The sequence below is a fragment of the Macrotis lagotis genome, chromosome 6 (genome assembly GCF_037893015.1).
Source record: "Macrotis lagotis isolate mMagLag1 chromosome 6, bilby.v1.9.chrom.fasta, whole genome shotgun sequence".
Taxonomy (NCBI): domain Eukaryota; kingdom Metazoa; phylum Chordata; class Mammalia; order Peramelemorphia; family Peramelidae; genus Macrotis; species Macrotis lagotis.
In genome coordinates, this window is record NC_133663.1 from 73,648,387 (window position 1) to 73,662,436 (window position 14,050).

Sequence of the window (14,050 nt, forward strand, 5' to 3'; positions counted from 1 at the left end):
CTTCTTTGTGTCATGAAATATATGACTTGAAGTATTTACAAAGCTGGAAAGTTGCAATCTGCTCATCTTTGTCATCTGTGAATTCTCAGGAAGTAGGAATGTAATCAGATTTCATAAATTTGTGCAGAGTAAAGGTCTCCATATTTTTAGAATTAAAAAGGGCCATTATAATCATAAAATGCTCAGAGAATTGAATTAGCATGAATACTCTAAGATAAATAATAAATTATTTAAATATATTTATACATATTCACACATACCCATATATATATATGTGTGTGTGTGTATTTTCACTTATGAAAAACAGAGCTCTGAGTCAAATTGTATGTTGCTAAAATGAAGTGTATGGGTATTATATGTGTGTGTGTGTGTGTGTGTATATATATATATATATATATAAAATATATATAGATGTTTGAGTGTGAGGGTGGAGGGTATGGGTATAAATAAGGGAGAATGTTCAAGTACCCAGAGAAATTAGTACATATGGCCAATAGGGAAATAATGAAATAATAATGAAAAGAAGGCTTCCTCAAATGAGTTGAGGGAGGTTAAATAAACTGACTCCCACAAACTATGACTTTATGATTGAATATTCTATAAGATTTCAATTAACATTTCTTTTATACATAATAAATGACTTAAACTGAAGTTGAGTGTGTGATTGGGTACTTTTATGAATTGTCTGGACACAATAGGGAAATTCTTTATTGAATCAGGTAGAATTAGCAGAATGTTATCTCCAATTGTTCACCTCTCCCAGAGATAGGAATAGGCACTGTGCTCTCCTCCCACTGTCTTAATCACACCCAGTTGAAAATAGAGATGATGATACTCCCAGCCTTTTCTCCATCTTTGCCACACAATGAAGTTAAAGGGTTGTTGGAAAAGGAAAAATGAAGTCAGGAAACCAGTCCTCAATCTGACAAAGATGAGCTGGCGAAGAAAGTACAAATTGGTCCCTTTCTTTCTTCTAGGGTAAAATTTATCTTTGTAAAATAGATATTATTGAATTCAAATATATTCTATTATGGAGGCCTGTGCTGTTATAAACTGAGCAATCAGACTCATGCTCGCTGAGTGAAGATATTTGCTTAATTCAAGATTTGATTTCACTTGGTTTGTAAAACAGGGTTCTTTGGAGATACTGCCTATACTAACTATAACTCCATATCAACTGCTATGGTAAATCAAATCAATATTTGATTTCAATAGGACCTGGCCATGTGTCAATATTTTATTATGGCTAACTACCTGTAACTGGAGTAAGGGATAGGGGAATGTTTTGGTGAAGTTTTCTGAATTTAGTTCATTTACATGTATCCTCATCAATTGGAAGAGATGAACTTTTCCTACAGTATTTTGCATACTAATCTGTGTCTTGGACTATTTTATTTACTTCTTTATGTATCTGTAAATGTATTTAACTGTGAATCTAAGTATGGAATGTATGTATGTTGCATATCTATACCTATATGTCTATGCAGTATGTTCTTCCTCCCTTCTTCCACCCAACCACCCATCCCCTTGATAGAGGCACCTTAATCCAGTGGCAAAAGCAGCATTAGTTTGGGAGTTTGGAAATCTGCAATCTGATTCTGTCACTGCTTAGCTATTTGGCCTAAGACAATCCATCAGATTTCTCTTCAATTCAGGTTGGAGTGGGAGGTCTCTTTCACCTTTAATCCCCTTCATCTAATTCTCAAAAGGGGGAGAAACCTTAAATATGACATTCACTTTTTTTTAGGAGAATTCTATCTTGCTTCAGATACCTTGTAATTGAGGTCACAACCAAATACAATACAAATAGCACAGTGGGAACTGAGTTTAGAAAATGATTTCTGATTCCCTGCTAATGGTCTACTTATTTCAATCAATATTTGGAGAGAGAGAGAGAGAGAGAGAGAGAGAGAGAGAGAGAGAGAGAGAGAGAGAGAGAGAGAGAGAGAGAGAAACAGGATTAATCAAAACTTTGGAATTTGATTCAATAGTTTTAACACTTTCAAATCACTGTAACATTTATTCTTTACTGAAATCATGTGTTAGTTCTGTTATAGTCACCATACAGATAGAAAGACCAAAAGTGCTGCTGAGTTGACTGAGTGTTGCTATTCTCTTGAAAAGTTCATAAGAGATTGAGATTTGGTATTAAGGGATTGTTCAAACTAGAGCCCCATATTTCATGGATCTTTGGTAAAATGCTGAGGTCAACTTCTGAAGATTTCCTAAAACCAGAAAGGACTATTACTAGAAAACTTTCCGGGAGGCTAATTCTAGTTTTTCTGGTTTGTGTCAACCACCATTCATTCATTGCTGAGTTCTTAACACATTACCAAAATGGCTTTTTATAGGGAACTAGCAATCCAAGGTCAAGGGAAGCAACTAAGAAGAAGGTACAATTGACTTTGGTTACTGATGCAAAACTTTAGCACTGAGAAGTAAACCATCTACTGATTAATTGTAAGATAAAGATTGCTAGAGAATTTAAAACCACAGATAATTCCAAAGTTTCACTTTAGGTATTGACTTCAAACTTCTGTCTTTTAAACATTTTCACTAATTTTGCTGACACTTCCTAGTCTTGGAGTGAGGAAGATCTGGGTTTTAATCTAATCTCACCAAAAACTTATCTTAAATAACTTACTTAATATTTCCCAGACTCAATTTCCTCAACTGTAAAATGTGGACAATAATATTTGCCATACTTAACTTTCAGGGTTGTTATGAGACTTAGATGAGATAATGTAATATGCAAACTTTAAAGGTTTATTCACATATCAGCTTTTTCAATTGCTAAATCTTGTTTCTTTCTCTCATCTCTCTAATTTGCCCCCCCCTTTTCTTTGAATACCTTCTTTTCCCTTGCATTGATGATTGAAATAATTTCCTATTGGTATTCCCAACCTCAAACCTCTTTGCTTCTTCATCCATTCTCCACATAACTATCAAAGAAATTTTCCTAAAGTGCAGGTCTGACCATGTCTCCACCTACTTAATAAATCCCAGAGGCTTCTTATTCTTTCTGGAATCAAAGATAAAATCTATCTTTGGAATTTAAGACTCTTAACCATCTTGTTTCAACCTACCTTTCTAATCTTTTTTTTTTTTTTTTAGTATATTACTCTTCTCTATGAACTCCATAGTCCAGCAAAACTGGTAATCCTGAGGTTCTGCAACATGATTCTCCCTCTCAGGGTGCTTTCTCCTAGCTGGAACATGCTCCCTTTTCATTTATCCCTCTTGATATCACTGGTTTCCTCTAAGACTCAGATCAATAACCACCTTCTTTTTCTGGTCTTTCATGTACTACTGTCCCTGCCAAAATTATCTCATTTTTTTGTGTAATATTCCCTGCATTCTCATATGTATATCCATTCTCTTCATAATTAAAATGTAAATATTTCAAACACAAGAAACCCTTAACTTTTGCCTTTATATTTCTGGTACTAAGCATCAAGCCTTGAAGCCAGAAGGTACTTAATAAATGCATGTTGATTGACTGATTACAATGCAATATGGTCGAGTTAATTCTTATTATGTGCCCAATATTGTGCCATTAACATAGATATGAACAGGAGTCTATAAAAATTCAGAAAAATGGCAGGAAGAAAGAATGGAAGCAAAGGGCTCAGAAAATTGCTCTTAGGTAACTTAGTGGATATTCCTTGGAATAAGAAAAAGCCTCTCCCTACCCTATTTCCATAGGAAACTCAAGGCATAGGATAGGAACTTTGAATATAACTTGACTCTTGCCCTGATCAATATTTCTCTCTAAAATAATTTTGGGAAAAGGAGTAAATGTGTCCTTTGAGGAATGAGCAAAGCTGAGTCATGTAATAAGCCATAGAAAACCTTGAAGCTTGATCCTTTGGGAACTAGGCAAACTGATTTTCATTCAATTCAATTAGCATTTATTGAGAGTTTAGCATAACCATCAGCTAGGAGCTGAGGAGGCAAAAATAAAAAAATGACAGATTCTGTCCTCAAAGAGATTACATTCTACCAAGGGAAACAGCATGTGCATAAGTAAGTATATGTCTATTTGTATACATGCCCAAAGCAAATTTTTTGGGGAGAGGAAAGGAAGGAATAACTGACAACTGCATGGATCAGAAAAGATCTTCTGTAGGAAATAATAATCTGGAATAACATGTTGGAGCCAGGATTTTAAAAGTCAGACATAAGACTATATTTTGTTCCAGGGCAAAAAACAAAAACCTTGGAAGTTTCTGAATCAGGGCAGTGACATGGTAAGACTAACAACTGGAGATTTGAAAATTTGGAAATGAAAATTCTCAAAATTAAAAATGTATTTAAGTCTTTCAACAAAGCTTTGACCTAAACCTTGGCATTTAATTTTTTAAAAATTTTACTTGTTTAAGGCAATGGGGTTAAGTGACTTGTCTAAGTTCACACAGCTAGGCAATTATTAAGTGTCTTAGGTCAGATTTGAACTCAGTTTTCCTGACTCCAGGGCTGGTGCTCTATCCACTGTGCCACCTAGCTGCCCCTGGCATTTAATTTTAATTAACATTGAGTCCAATGTAATATACTAGTAATAAGGTAACAGATCAAAATAGTGGAGTTTAAAATACTTAGGGATTATTTTTTTTAAATTGCTGTATACGAAATTCTGGAGAGTTATCTCATTACATTGATAGCCATGCTAAAGCATGAGACTCAGTAACATGGACCTTAAGCCAAGAATGCTTATTTATGGCTCCTAACAGGACTCCTGAGTTTTAGAGGGGCAACTCAATACGAATTGTTTTGAAGTGAAACTAAGGATGATGCCATTTTTGAAATGTAGTAAGGATCATCAGATGTCAAATCACAGAGAAGAAAGATAAAACTTACTTTGGCATAAATGGCCACCTGCTGCTAATTATATTTCTTTAAGTCAAAGTCAATAAACGTTTATTAAGTACCTATTACATTTCAGTAAAAATAAAACTAACATATTGCCGCTGCCCTCAGAGACTCACAGTCCAAAGGAGGGAAATAACAACTAATAAAGAATGAGGGTGGGAGCTGGGTGGGAAATGTAGTTTTCTTTTTTTTAGAAATCAACTTTGACAAATAAATGTTTTTTTTTGCTGCATGAAACTTTCTAAGTTGCTTCCATTGGCTGGAATGAATCAATGTGTAAGTGAAAAAACACTTATCAAGTGCTTACTCTGCCAAATACTGGCGTCCTGAAACTCCTTCACACCAACTCTACTGACCATTTGCTATATAACCTTTTAGCCTTTTGATTCAACAAATTTATTTTTCATTGACTTCTTGTAAAGCTGAGCTCTGTCTTTCATTTCTCACAGTCTCCCATCCAGAACACTTTAGTCCTAACCCCCTTTTAAGAAAAATCTCTTTTGTTACCTTTACCTGTATTTGGTTTATATATAGGGCATTGTCCCTGCAGTTGGTCAATCAGTAAGCTTTATATAGGACTATGCCTTCTAAGAGACAAAATGATACAGAGACAGACAGACAGACAGACACACGCACATACACACACACACACATGGGGAGGGAGGGAGAGAGAGACAGACAGACAGACAGACAGAGACAGAGACCCACAGAGAGAGACAGAGAAACAGAGACAGAGATAGAGAGATAGAGACAGACAGATACAGAGATGCAGAGAGACAGAGGTAGAGACAAAGAGAGACAGAGAGAGAAGAAGTCTAAGAACTTTTCCTCAAAGTCTTTAAAGTCCATAAAAATTATAAGAGACTTGAGAGGTATGCTTCTCTCAAAAACTGACATGGCTGGGTCAAAAAGTATAGAACTTAGACTTGGGAGAGATTTGAATTCAGATTTTGCAACCAGAACTTCTTAGTTCTATGAGCATAGGTGATTTCATTTCATACTTCTGAGCCCCAATTTCTTCATGTTAAAAACAGGGATAATACTTAATACTAGTTCCTTTTTAACAATTCTGGAGATATATTCAGGAAGGGTTTATAAAACATTTTGTAAACTTTTAAGACCTATATAAATTTTAATTATTGTTCCTAGAAGATATTGAATAGCATATACCTTGGCTCTTTTTTAATCATTAAGTTTTAGAGTTGGAAAGAATCTTAAAGATCAGACATTAGTCCCCTTCCCTCTGTTATAGATAAGGTATCTGAGATCCTGAGAAGTTAAGTGACTCACTCAAGGTCACAAAGCTAGTTACTAGAATTGGGATTAGAACCCATATTTCTCAGCTCCTGTAATAGTACTCTTTCCATTTCTTTTTTGTATCCCCAGAGTTTATACAAATTAGATACTTAATAAATATTGATTGATTGATTGATTATGCTATATTGGCCCATTGATAGTTCTTCTTTCTCTGGGTCCTAATATGTCTCTTCTCTCTTTTGTCAAAACTTTACTTAGAAATCTGCATTAATATTAAGGATCAAAAGAACATAGGTCATGGGTTTAGAGCTATAAGAGACCTTTGAGACTATTAACCCATTTCTCTCATTTTCCATTTGAGAAAACACCACCACCACCACCACCAACAACAAACAGATTAAATACCTTGCCCAAAGTCTCCTAGATAGAAAGTGACACAGGTTCTCTGTCTCCAAAATCAGGTCCTTGCCACTGAACACAATCTAAATAACAATAAATCATTACCTGCTGCATCAACCTCATTCCCCACGTTCTATACCTTTACCAGAATTTGTATTTTATTTTAGCATTCAAGAAACATGTTTTGAGCATCTACTATGTGCAAAGAGGACTATAAACATGAATGAAGTCATCCACGCTCACAAGGATCTCATAAGATAGTGATATATAGACAACCATACTAGAGAATAAACTATGATTAAGGCATCAGAGAAACATAAAAATTCATGAAAATTTAGAGGCATGAGAAAAACTTCTGCTTGTGGAGCAACAGAAAATATTTCTTGGGCAAGGTGGTACTGAAGTTTGGCCTTGGAATCTTGGTACAATTTGGAAATGAGGAAGGAGATATTCCTGGTGTTTACAAAGGTGGAGGCATGTAAGGGGAAAAGGGAAGAATGTAGTTGGGCAATGATAAATAGTCTAACTGGGCTGAAGCATAAACTATGTAAAGGCTAGTAGAGTGAGGTAAAGATGAAAAGGTAGGCTGGTGCTAGATTATTGAGGGTCTTGAATGGCAAGCTAAGGAATTTATTTTTATTCAGTAAGCAGCAGGGAGTCATTGAATGTTTATAGGCAGGAGAGTGATGTGGTCAGGTCTGGGCATTAGGAAGATTAATCTGGCAACCATTGGTGTGCGAGATGGATTAAAAGGGTGATGACTGGAGTCAGAGAATGGAGTTAGTAGGCTCTTAGAGCTGTCAAGGTGGGAGATAATGAAGTCCTGAATTAAAGTGATGGCAATGAAGATAGAAGCAATGGGGGAGGGGAGCACATTGGAGAGTGCAAAGGTAGAATTAACAAGATAGATATTACTAGGGGAAGAGAAAAAATCCCCATCCCATTCCATACACAAACCACTATAACAACCACTTCTAAATACCAATTTCACAATGCAGGCTAAAATAAAAATAACCTACAATCATTCTTTTAGGGTGTTGAGTGGGAAAGAAGGTATGATTGTATATAGGAATTGAATGAAAAAGAGTAGACATGACTAAGGTTTCAAACCTTACTGTCTAAGAGCATAGTAGTACAAATAACTGGAAAATGGGAGTTAAGAAGAAGGGTATTTTTTAGATGAGTAGAAAAGTTTATTTTGGACATGCTGAAGTTGAAGCATGTCCAAAGACATCGAAGCAGGCATTTAAGGCTGTCTAGTATGTAGCTGGGGAAATTTACAAACAACAAGTTAATCGGAACCTTATAATTTCCAGAATACTTTACATGCATCAATTTATTTAATCCTGTGATGACTCTGTGAAGCTGGCAGTATAAGTGATATTATCTCCAGGTGACCGATTAAGGAACTGATTCATAGAGGTTGAGTGAGTTCTACAGGCTCAGTATCTAGTAGGAGAAGAGTTGAGCATTGAATGCAGGACTTCTGTTTCTAAAGTTAGGACGTTTTCCAATGTATCACAACTGTTACATGTAAGATATTGCAGTCTTAGCAGATTTTGGGGATGCATCATTTAAGGATCAAAAGTAATGGGAGAGGGCAGTGAAACATGTCATTTTCTAAATGTACCCAATAGGAGTCCAACCATTCCTAACCTTAAAACATCATCAAAGGACTTTGTGGTTATAATAACTTAGTGAAATAAAGCCATGGACACTTAGCTTCCTAAATAACCTTACTATCACATTCTTTTTCCTTCAAAGATTGAAATCAAATTTGAGAGAAATGTATGACATAAATGTATGACAAGTTGTGTGTGTGTGCCTGTGTGTGTGTGTGTTTGTGTAAAGATGTTTATTTATGAAACCACAAACCCAAAATATATGCAAAGGGAAAGCAAGGGGAAAATGCTTAGTGATATAAAACATTATGAATCTTGCAACATTATAAACTGCATATAAATCTCTTTCCTTGACTCAGAGTTGGGTGAAGTAACAAAAGTCAATGCACCTTCACAAAAGCATTATCTAATCCAAAAAGTACTGCTGAGGCAAAACAAAGGTTTGTAAGAAGATATATTGGGAGAGACAGTCTTCAGTCACTGGCAACCTGTGGGAGCCAATGTAGAAAGCCACTTTTGAATGAAGATTGACTCTGAAACTGGGCAGAAATGGAAATAGGAAAGCCAGACACAGCTCCATTTGCTATGACCCACAATATGTGGCAGACAGATTTATCAAGAAAGACATGAGAAAATAGGGGAGTATTCAAAAGGACTAAGCTTTGGCAAAACAATATTCTGAAAATATCCCTACCCCAATCTCTATCATATTTTCCCTTGTAAATGAGGCTTAGAATAAGAGGTCTTGAATGCATAAACTTTATATTTCCAAAAAAATTAGAAATATGTTGTGATTTATGTATTTTTTACTTTTAAAAATATTGTGATTTATATATTTTTTATTTTAAGTGTTAAGCTGTTACTTTTTCCAGCCACACTTCAAAGAAAGATGACAGGATATGCTAGACACTGACCTTTATTTTAATATGATGTTACTAGAACACAGAAGAAGTTAGGGCTTTCAAAAAAAGGTAGAGTATTTTATTAAATTTTTCCAGGTTCCTCTTAATAAATGGCGGGAAAAGATTTTTCAGGAGATAATACAGACCAATTTACATTTGACTGTCATGAGCAAAAATCTAAAATAAGTGTGTTTATTTATTTATTTTTGGTAGAGATTTTCTTCTGCTGGTAAGTAGTCATTATATTTTAGGACTCTCAAAGGGACTGGAATGGAGAGAGAGGGTCAGAATTGAAAGAGTTATAGAGGACCTAAGAGCTCCAGTGCTGTGCCTTGTAAATCAGAGAAGAAGATGCCCTTTTGTACCCTTATTCTCAAGTACATCTGGATTTCTTAACATGAAGAAATTAAGAAATGACCATAAAATGTAAGCCATTTCAAAATGAACCATTTGGAAGTCCAATATAAGTATTTTTACAACATTGTCTATTATTCCATGACCTCAGTTACAATTCAGGCAAACATCTCATGCTTTCCTTACTTGGAGCAGCCTTTTACCTATTCTCTTTAATATGCCCACCCATATTTGTTGCCCCCCTCCCCAATCCTATTGAATTAGTCTGGAATAAAACTGCCAAGATAACCTTTCTCAAACTATTTTCATAATGCCTGTCTCCTTACAAAAACCTACATTAACTGCCTATTACTATTCCAGTCAAAACTTAGCTTCTACTTGGTCTTCTTTCAGGTTTTTTTTCTTCCCTTCTGTCATCTGATCACTCAATTTATCTCAACACTATTCTTTTAACATTGGCCAGGCTGGTCATTTTAATGTTTCTCATCCTATATTCATATTCCCTGAATATCTTTTATTCCTGTTCCTGTGCTTTTGCTCAAATTGTTTGCTCTTCAAGGGGTTATCCTCTTTTCTCTTCACCAATCTATTTCCACAATTTATTCAAGACCAGGACCTTCTTTCCAATTTTTTTTCCTATTTACTGTACTGCAAAGTTATGATGTTGATCACCTCTTCCTACCCTGCATTTCACAAGCACATATATCTACAATACACTTATTTTTGTTCAGTTGTTGTACAGGTTCTGCAAAAGCAAAAGCCATATATTTTATTTATCATTAAATTTCCCTGAAGGCAAGGACCATATCTTTGCCTCTCTTTTAATGAATTGCATAGTGCATTTCATATAAAAATATTTTTTTATTAATGCATTCTGTAGGATAATGCAACATCATATAATGAAATGCTTTAAATGGAAAAGGTGATTAATAAATACTTGGTGAATGAATAAATGATACATAAGATAATTCTCTCATTATATGAAAAACCTGAAACATGACCATTCTCTTTTTACCTCCAAAGCAGGTTAGCAGGGTTCTTTATAGTCACAATATGTATTACAAATAGAAAATTAACTTCCATTGTTATAAAAACAACTTTTAATCGATCTTAAGGCTTCTATGACAGAAAACAAAATTGTATATAATCACTTAGGAACTGTGTTGGAATGATTGAAACTTTCAGATGATATTAAGAAATGTTAAGTGCTACAAAGTTTAGACATCAAGATTTACATTAACTAGTAAGTTAGGAAGTCTTAGGAGCTCCTTCCATTTGAATAATTTTTATTAAGGAATTTGACATGAAGTTTGAACATAGAAGAATTTTGAGTTGATAGGAGACTGTGGAAACCCATTAAATGTTGAAGAAAATGAGACTTTATGATTGTAGAATTGCTTGTAATTCAATATTTTAGAGCAGACTAGCATTGTAACTTTGAACCTCTTAAGGTCATACTTCTGGGATTAATCATCTGTAAAATTAAGAACCTGAGCAATATGATCTCTAAAGTCTCTTTCAGAATGTAATATTTCAGATATAAAAATGGCTTCTGGTCACTTGTCCCACCCCCTCCCAATCTAAAAACAATTTTAATTGTATTGAGGACTTCTGATATCCAAAGCAATATCTTGCATTCCTAATTGTTTTGTAGCATGGTGTAGGGGGAAAAAACCCACTGGACTTGGAGTTAGGAAGACCTGGTTTTAAATACTGCCTTAAACATTGTGACTATGGGCACTTAATCTCTCCATGTCTCCTGTTTCTTATATATATAAAGAGAGAGGGTTGGACTCAAAAGCTTCCAAGATCCACTCCACCTCTAAATATATTATTTTATGAATTACATATCCCAGAAATATTGACTGTATGTGTTTTGGGCAGGAATAGGGTAGAGGTGGTCTGTCCAAGGCTATATCATGTTGCTGTGAAAATGACTACCCTGAAACCTAGAAGGATTTGCATGAACTGATGCTGAGTGAGATGAGCAGAACCAGAACAACCTTGTACATCCTAACAGCAACATGGGGGTGATGATCAACCTTGATGGACTTGCTCATTCCGTCAGTGCAATGATCACAGACAATTTGGGGCTATCTGCAATGGAGAATACCATCTGTATCCAGAGAAAGAATTATGGACTTTGAACAAAGGCCAAAGACTATTGCCTTTGATTTAGGAAAAAAAACCCCATTATCTTATTATGTAGTTTTACTATCTCATACTTTATTTTTCTTCCTTATGGATATGATTTCTCTGTCATCACATTCAACTGAGATCAATGTATACCATGGAAACAATGTAAAGAGTAACAGAATGCCTTCTGTGGGGGGTGGGGGGAGGGAAGCAAAATTAATAAAATCTTTCTAAAAAAAAGAAAAATGATTACCCTGAGGGGAGCTACTGGCCTGCAGGGGATAATGTGACCCTAACATTATGCCTAGAATTATATTAAGTTTTTAGTACTTGTACTTCATTCCCCAAAACTTAAAAAATTAGTATTTGATGGCATCATGTTCTTATAGTTTGTAAACATCTTAGGACTTAGGTGGTAGATAAGGAGAAAGATGTGATTAACTAGAGTTTAAGAGCAACAGTCTTATTTGTATTAGAAATACTCTGACTGAAATTATATTATAATGGAGGAGAGATCAAGTTTTGGTGAAATATTACTTCTATTAAAACAGTTATCATTATATCTATTCATGTTTTCAGAATGATAATTTGCATATTTTATTCAACCAAGGGAATAAGATGGTCACAAAGAACTTCATAAGTGACTAGTTCAACAATCTGAACTCATACAGTGGCTTATGGAAAACAGTAATCATGCACTGCAATGGTTTGAGTGAAATGAATGCATGGATAATGCAACAACAGCATCCCCCTCCCCCCTTGCCTATGGGTTAGGTAATTTTATTATCTGGGTGATGGATTCGGGCACAATTTGACATGAGATCTTTTTCTTTGCAGAAAGGACAGAACAGTCTTCACTCCAGAATTCAAAGAAAAGTCCTGCAATATAGCAAGCTAGTTCTATTCTGGCTACTAGTAGGGTTCTGAGAGTCTTATTGAATTTCTTTGTTAAATGAAAGCTGGTCTTTATGGGAACAAACCATCAGAAGTTCAGACATTCTTGGGCACACACTGCTATTAAATTTATGACTAACATCTTTTTGATGCTCTCAGTTAAATATTTGAGTAACAGGTCTTACTTATAGGATGCCCTAATCACAATTAGCCAAGGGAGCAAAGAAAATTTCATACAATATATAACAATGTTCTATGTGATTCTTGACAATAAGGATTAGGAGTCAAGAAAACAAAGGGTTAATGGTATTTATCAAGAAAAATATCACAATCTGGATTTTTAGGGCTTTTTATGCCTGAAAAAAGGTAATCTATACTCAAGACATTATTTAGTGTGCCAAAGCATGAAAAAAATGTGATGTACTTGCCATAAAGACTAATATTTGTGTTTTAAACTAAATGAATTTTTTGTTTTATGGATTCAGGATTGCACATCTATCTGTAGAACTTACCTTCGCAATACTAGATATGGAGACTAAATAGAAAGTACTTCATATGTGGGTTGAGTAGAATAAGATCTTTTTTTCAAGGTCCAACAGAATATGTTGGTGTTAATAAAATAAAGATGTGGTCTATAAGCAAGTTTCCTTTTTTCTTCACAAAATTGTATGTCTTGATATGTACTTGAACACTTTTTTGAATTAATTTGACTGTTAACCAAATTCCAGCTATTAAATAAGTCTATCTGAAACACAGATCAACAGATGAATTCCCCATCATTTGAATCATAAATAACAGCATGCTAAATGAAATCACATTTCTTGTTCTAATGGAGAGAATATTTTGGCATAACAATCACTTTCATGTACCAATATGGAAAATAATTGGAGTGGCATGTTAGTATTGAATAAATATGGAGGGTAGCGCATACCTTAAATTCCTCCAAGATTTTGTAACTTTTCCCATGATATTCACAAAAGTTTTTCACTTCTTTGCACTCAGGACAGCATCCATTGTGTTCCACTTTAGTACATTTTGGGTGAATTTTAGGGCATTCTGGTTGGTCACAAACAGGTCCATCCAGAGCACAGACACATGGACAGTTGGAATGCCCTGGGAAAAAACGTTCTCCCAATTTGTATACAAAGCCGCTGTCATCCACACACCCTTTCCCTCGATAGTCATCAAAGATCAGATTGTCATTACTCGAGGCCTGGTCACCTTCATCAGCAGGGTAGTCTTCATGATTGATGGCAGCTGGGGTGACCAAACCAGAGATTACCAACAGAAGTATGCAGGCTTCATGAATAGGAAGAGCCATCCCCCTCCTCAAAGACTTCTGCATATGGTCCTAATATTAAATATACCCAGCTGCTTCCATGGGAATACCGGAGGGGTAGGCTGAAAACAAATATTTAAAGAGAATAATTTGACATATTAAAAATAATATAGTCAATTAAGGCCATGTTCTCAACCTGTTTTTTGGGATAGTTTTAAAATCCCAAATATAAGGAGTTCAAGCAAATATCTACTCTTCAGTTTGAAGTATAGAGAGTAAATCTTTGGCAATATATTAACTGAAATTGATCCCTTAAGGAATTATTTTGCCCAGGAAAT

The 14,050-nt window shown here is 35.0% G+C and overlaps 1 protein-coding gene across 1 annotated transcript in view; it reads right to left on the reverse strand.

Annotated features, from left to right (window-relative positions):
• The window catches only part of VWC2L (von Willebrand factor C domain containing 2 like), a 169,674-nt gene extending 155,896 nt beyond the window's left edge, over positions 1 to 13,778 (reverse strand). The window contains exon 1 of the mRNA XM_074192566.1: positions 13,365 to 13,778. Coding sequence (XP_074048667.1) covers positions 13,365 to 13,778 — 414 coding nt within the window. The remainder of the gene's footprint in view (positions 1 to 13,364) is intronic.
• Positions 13,779 to 14,050: the final 272 nt, after the last annotated feature.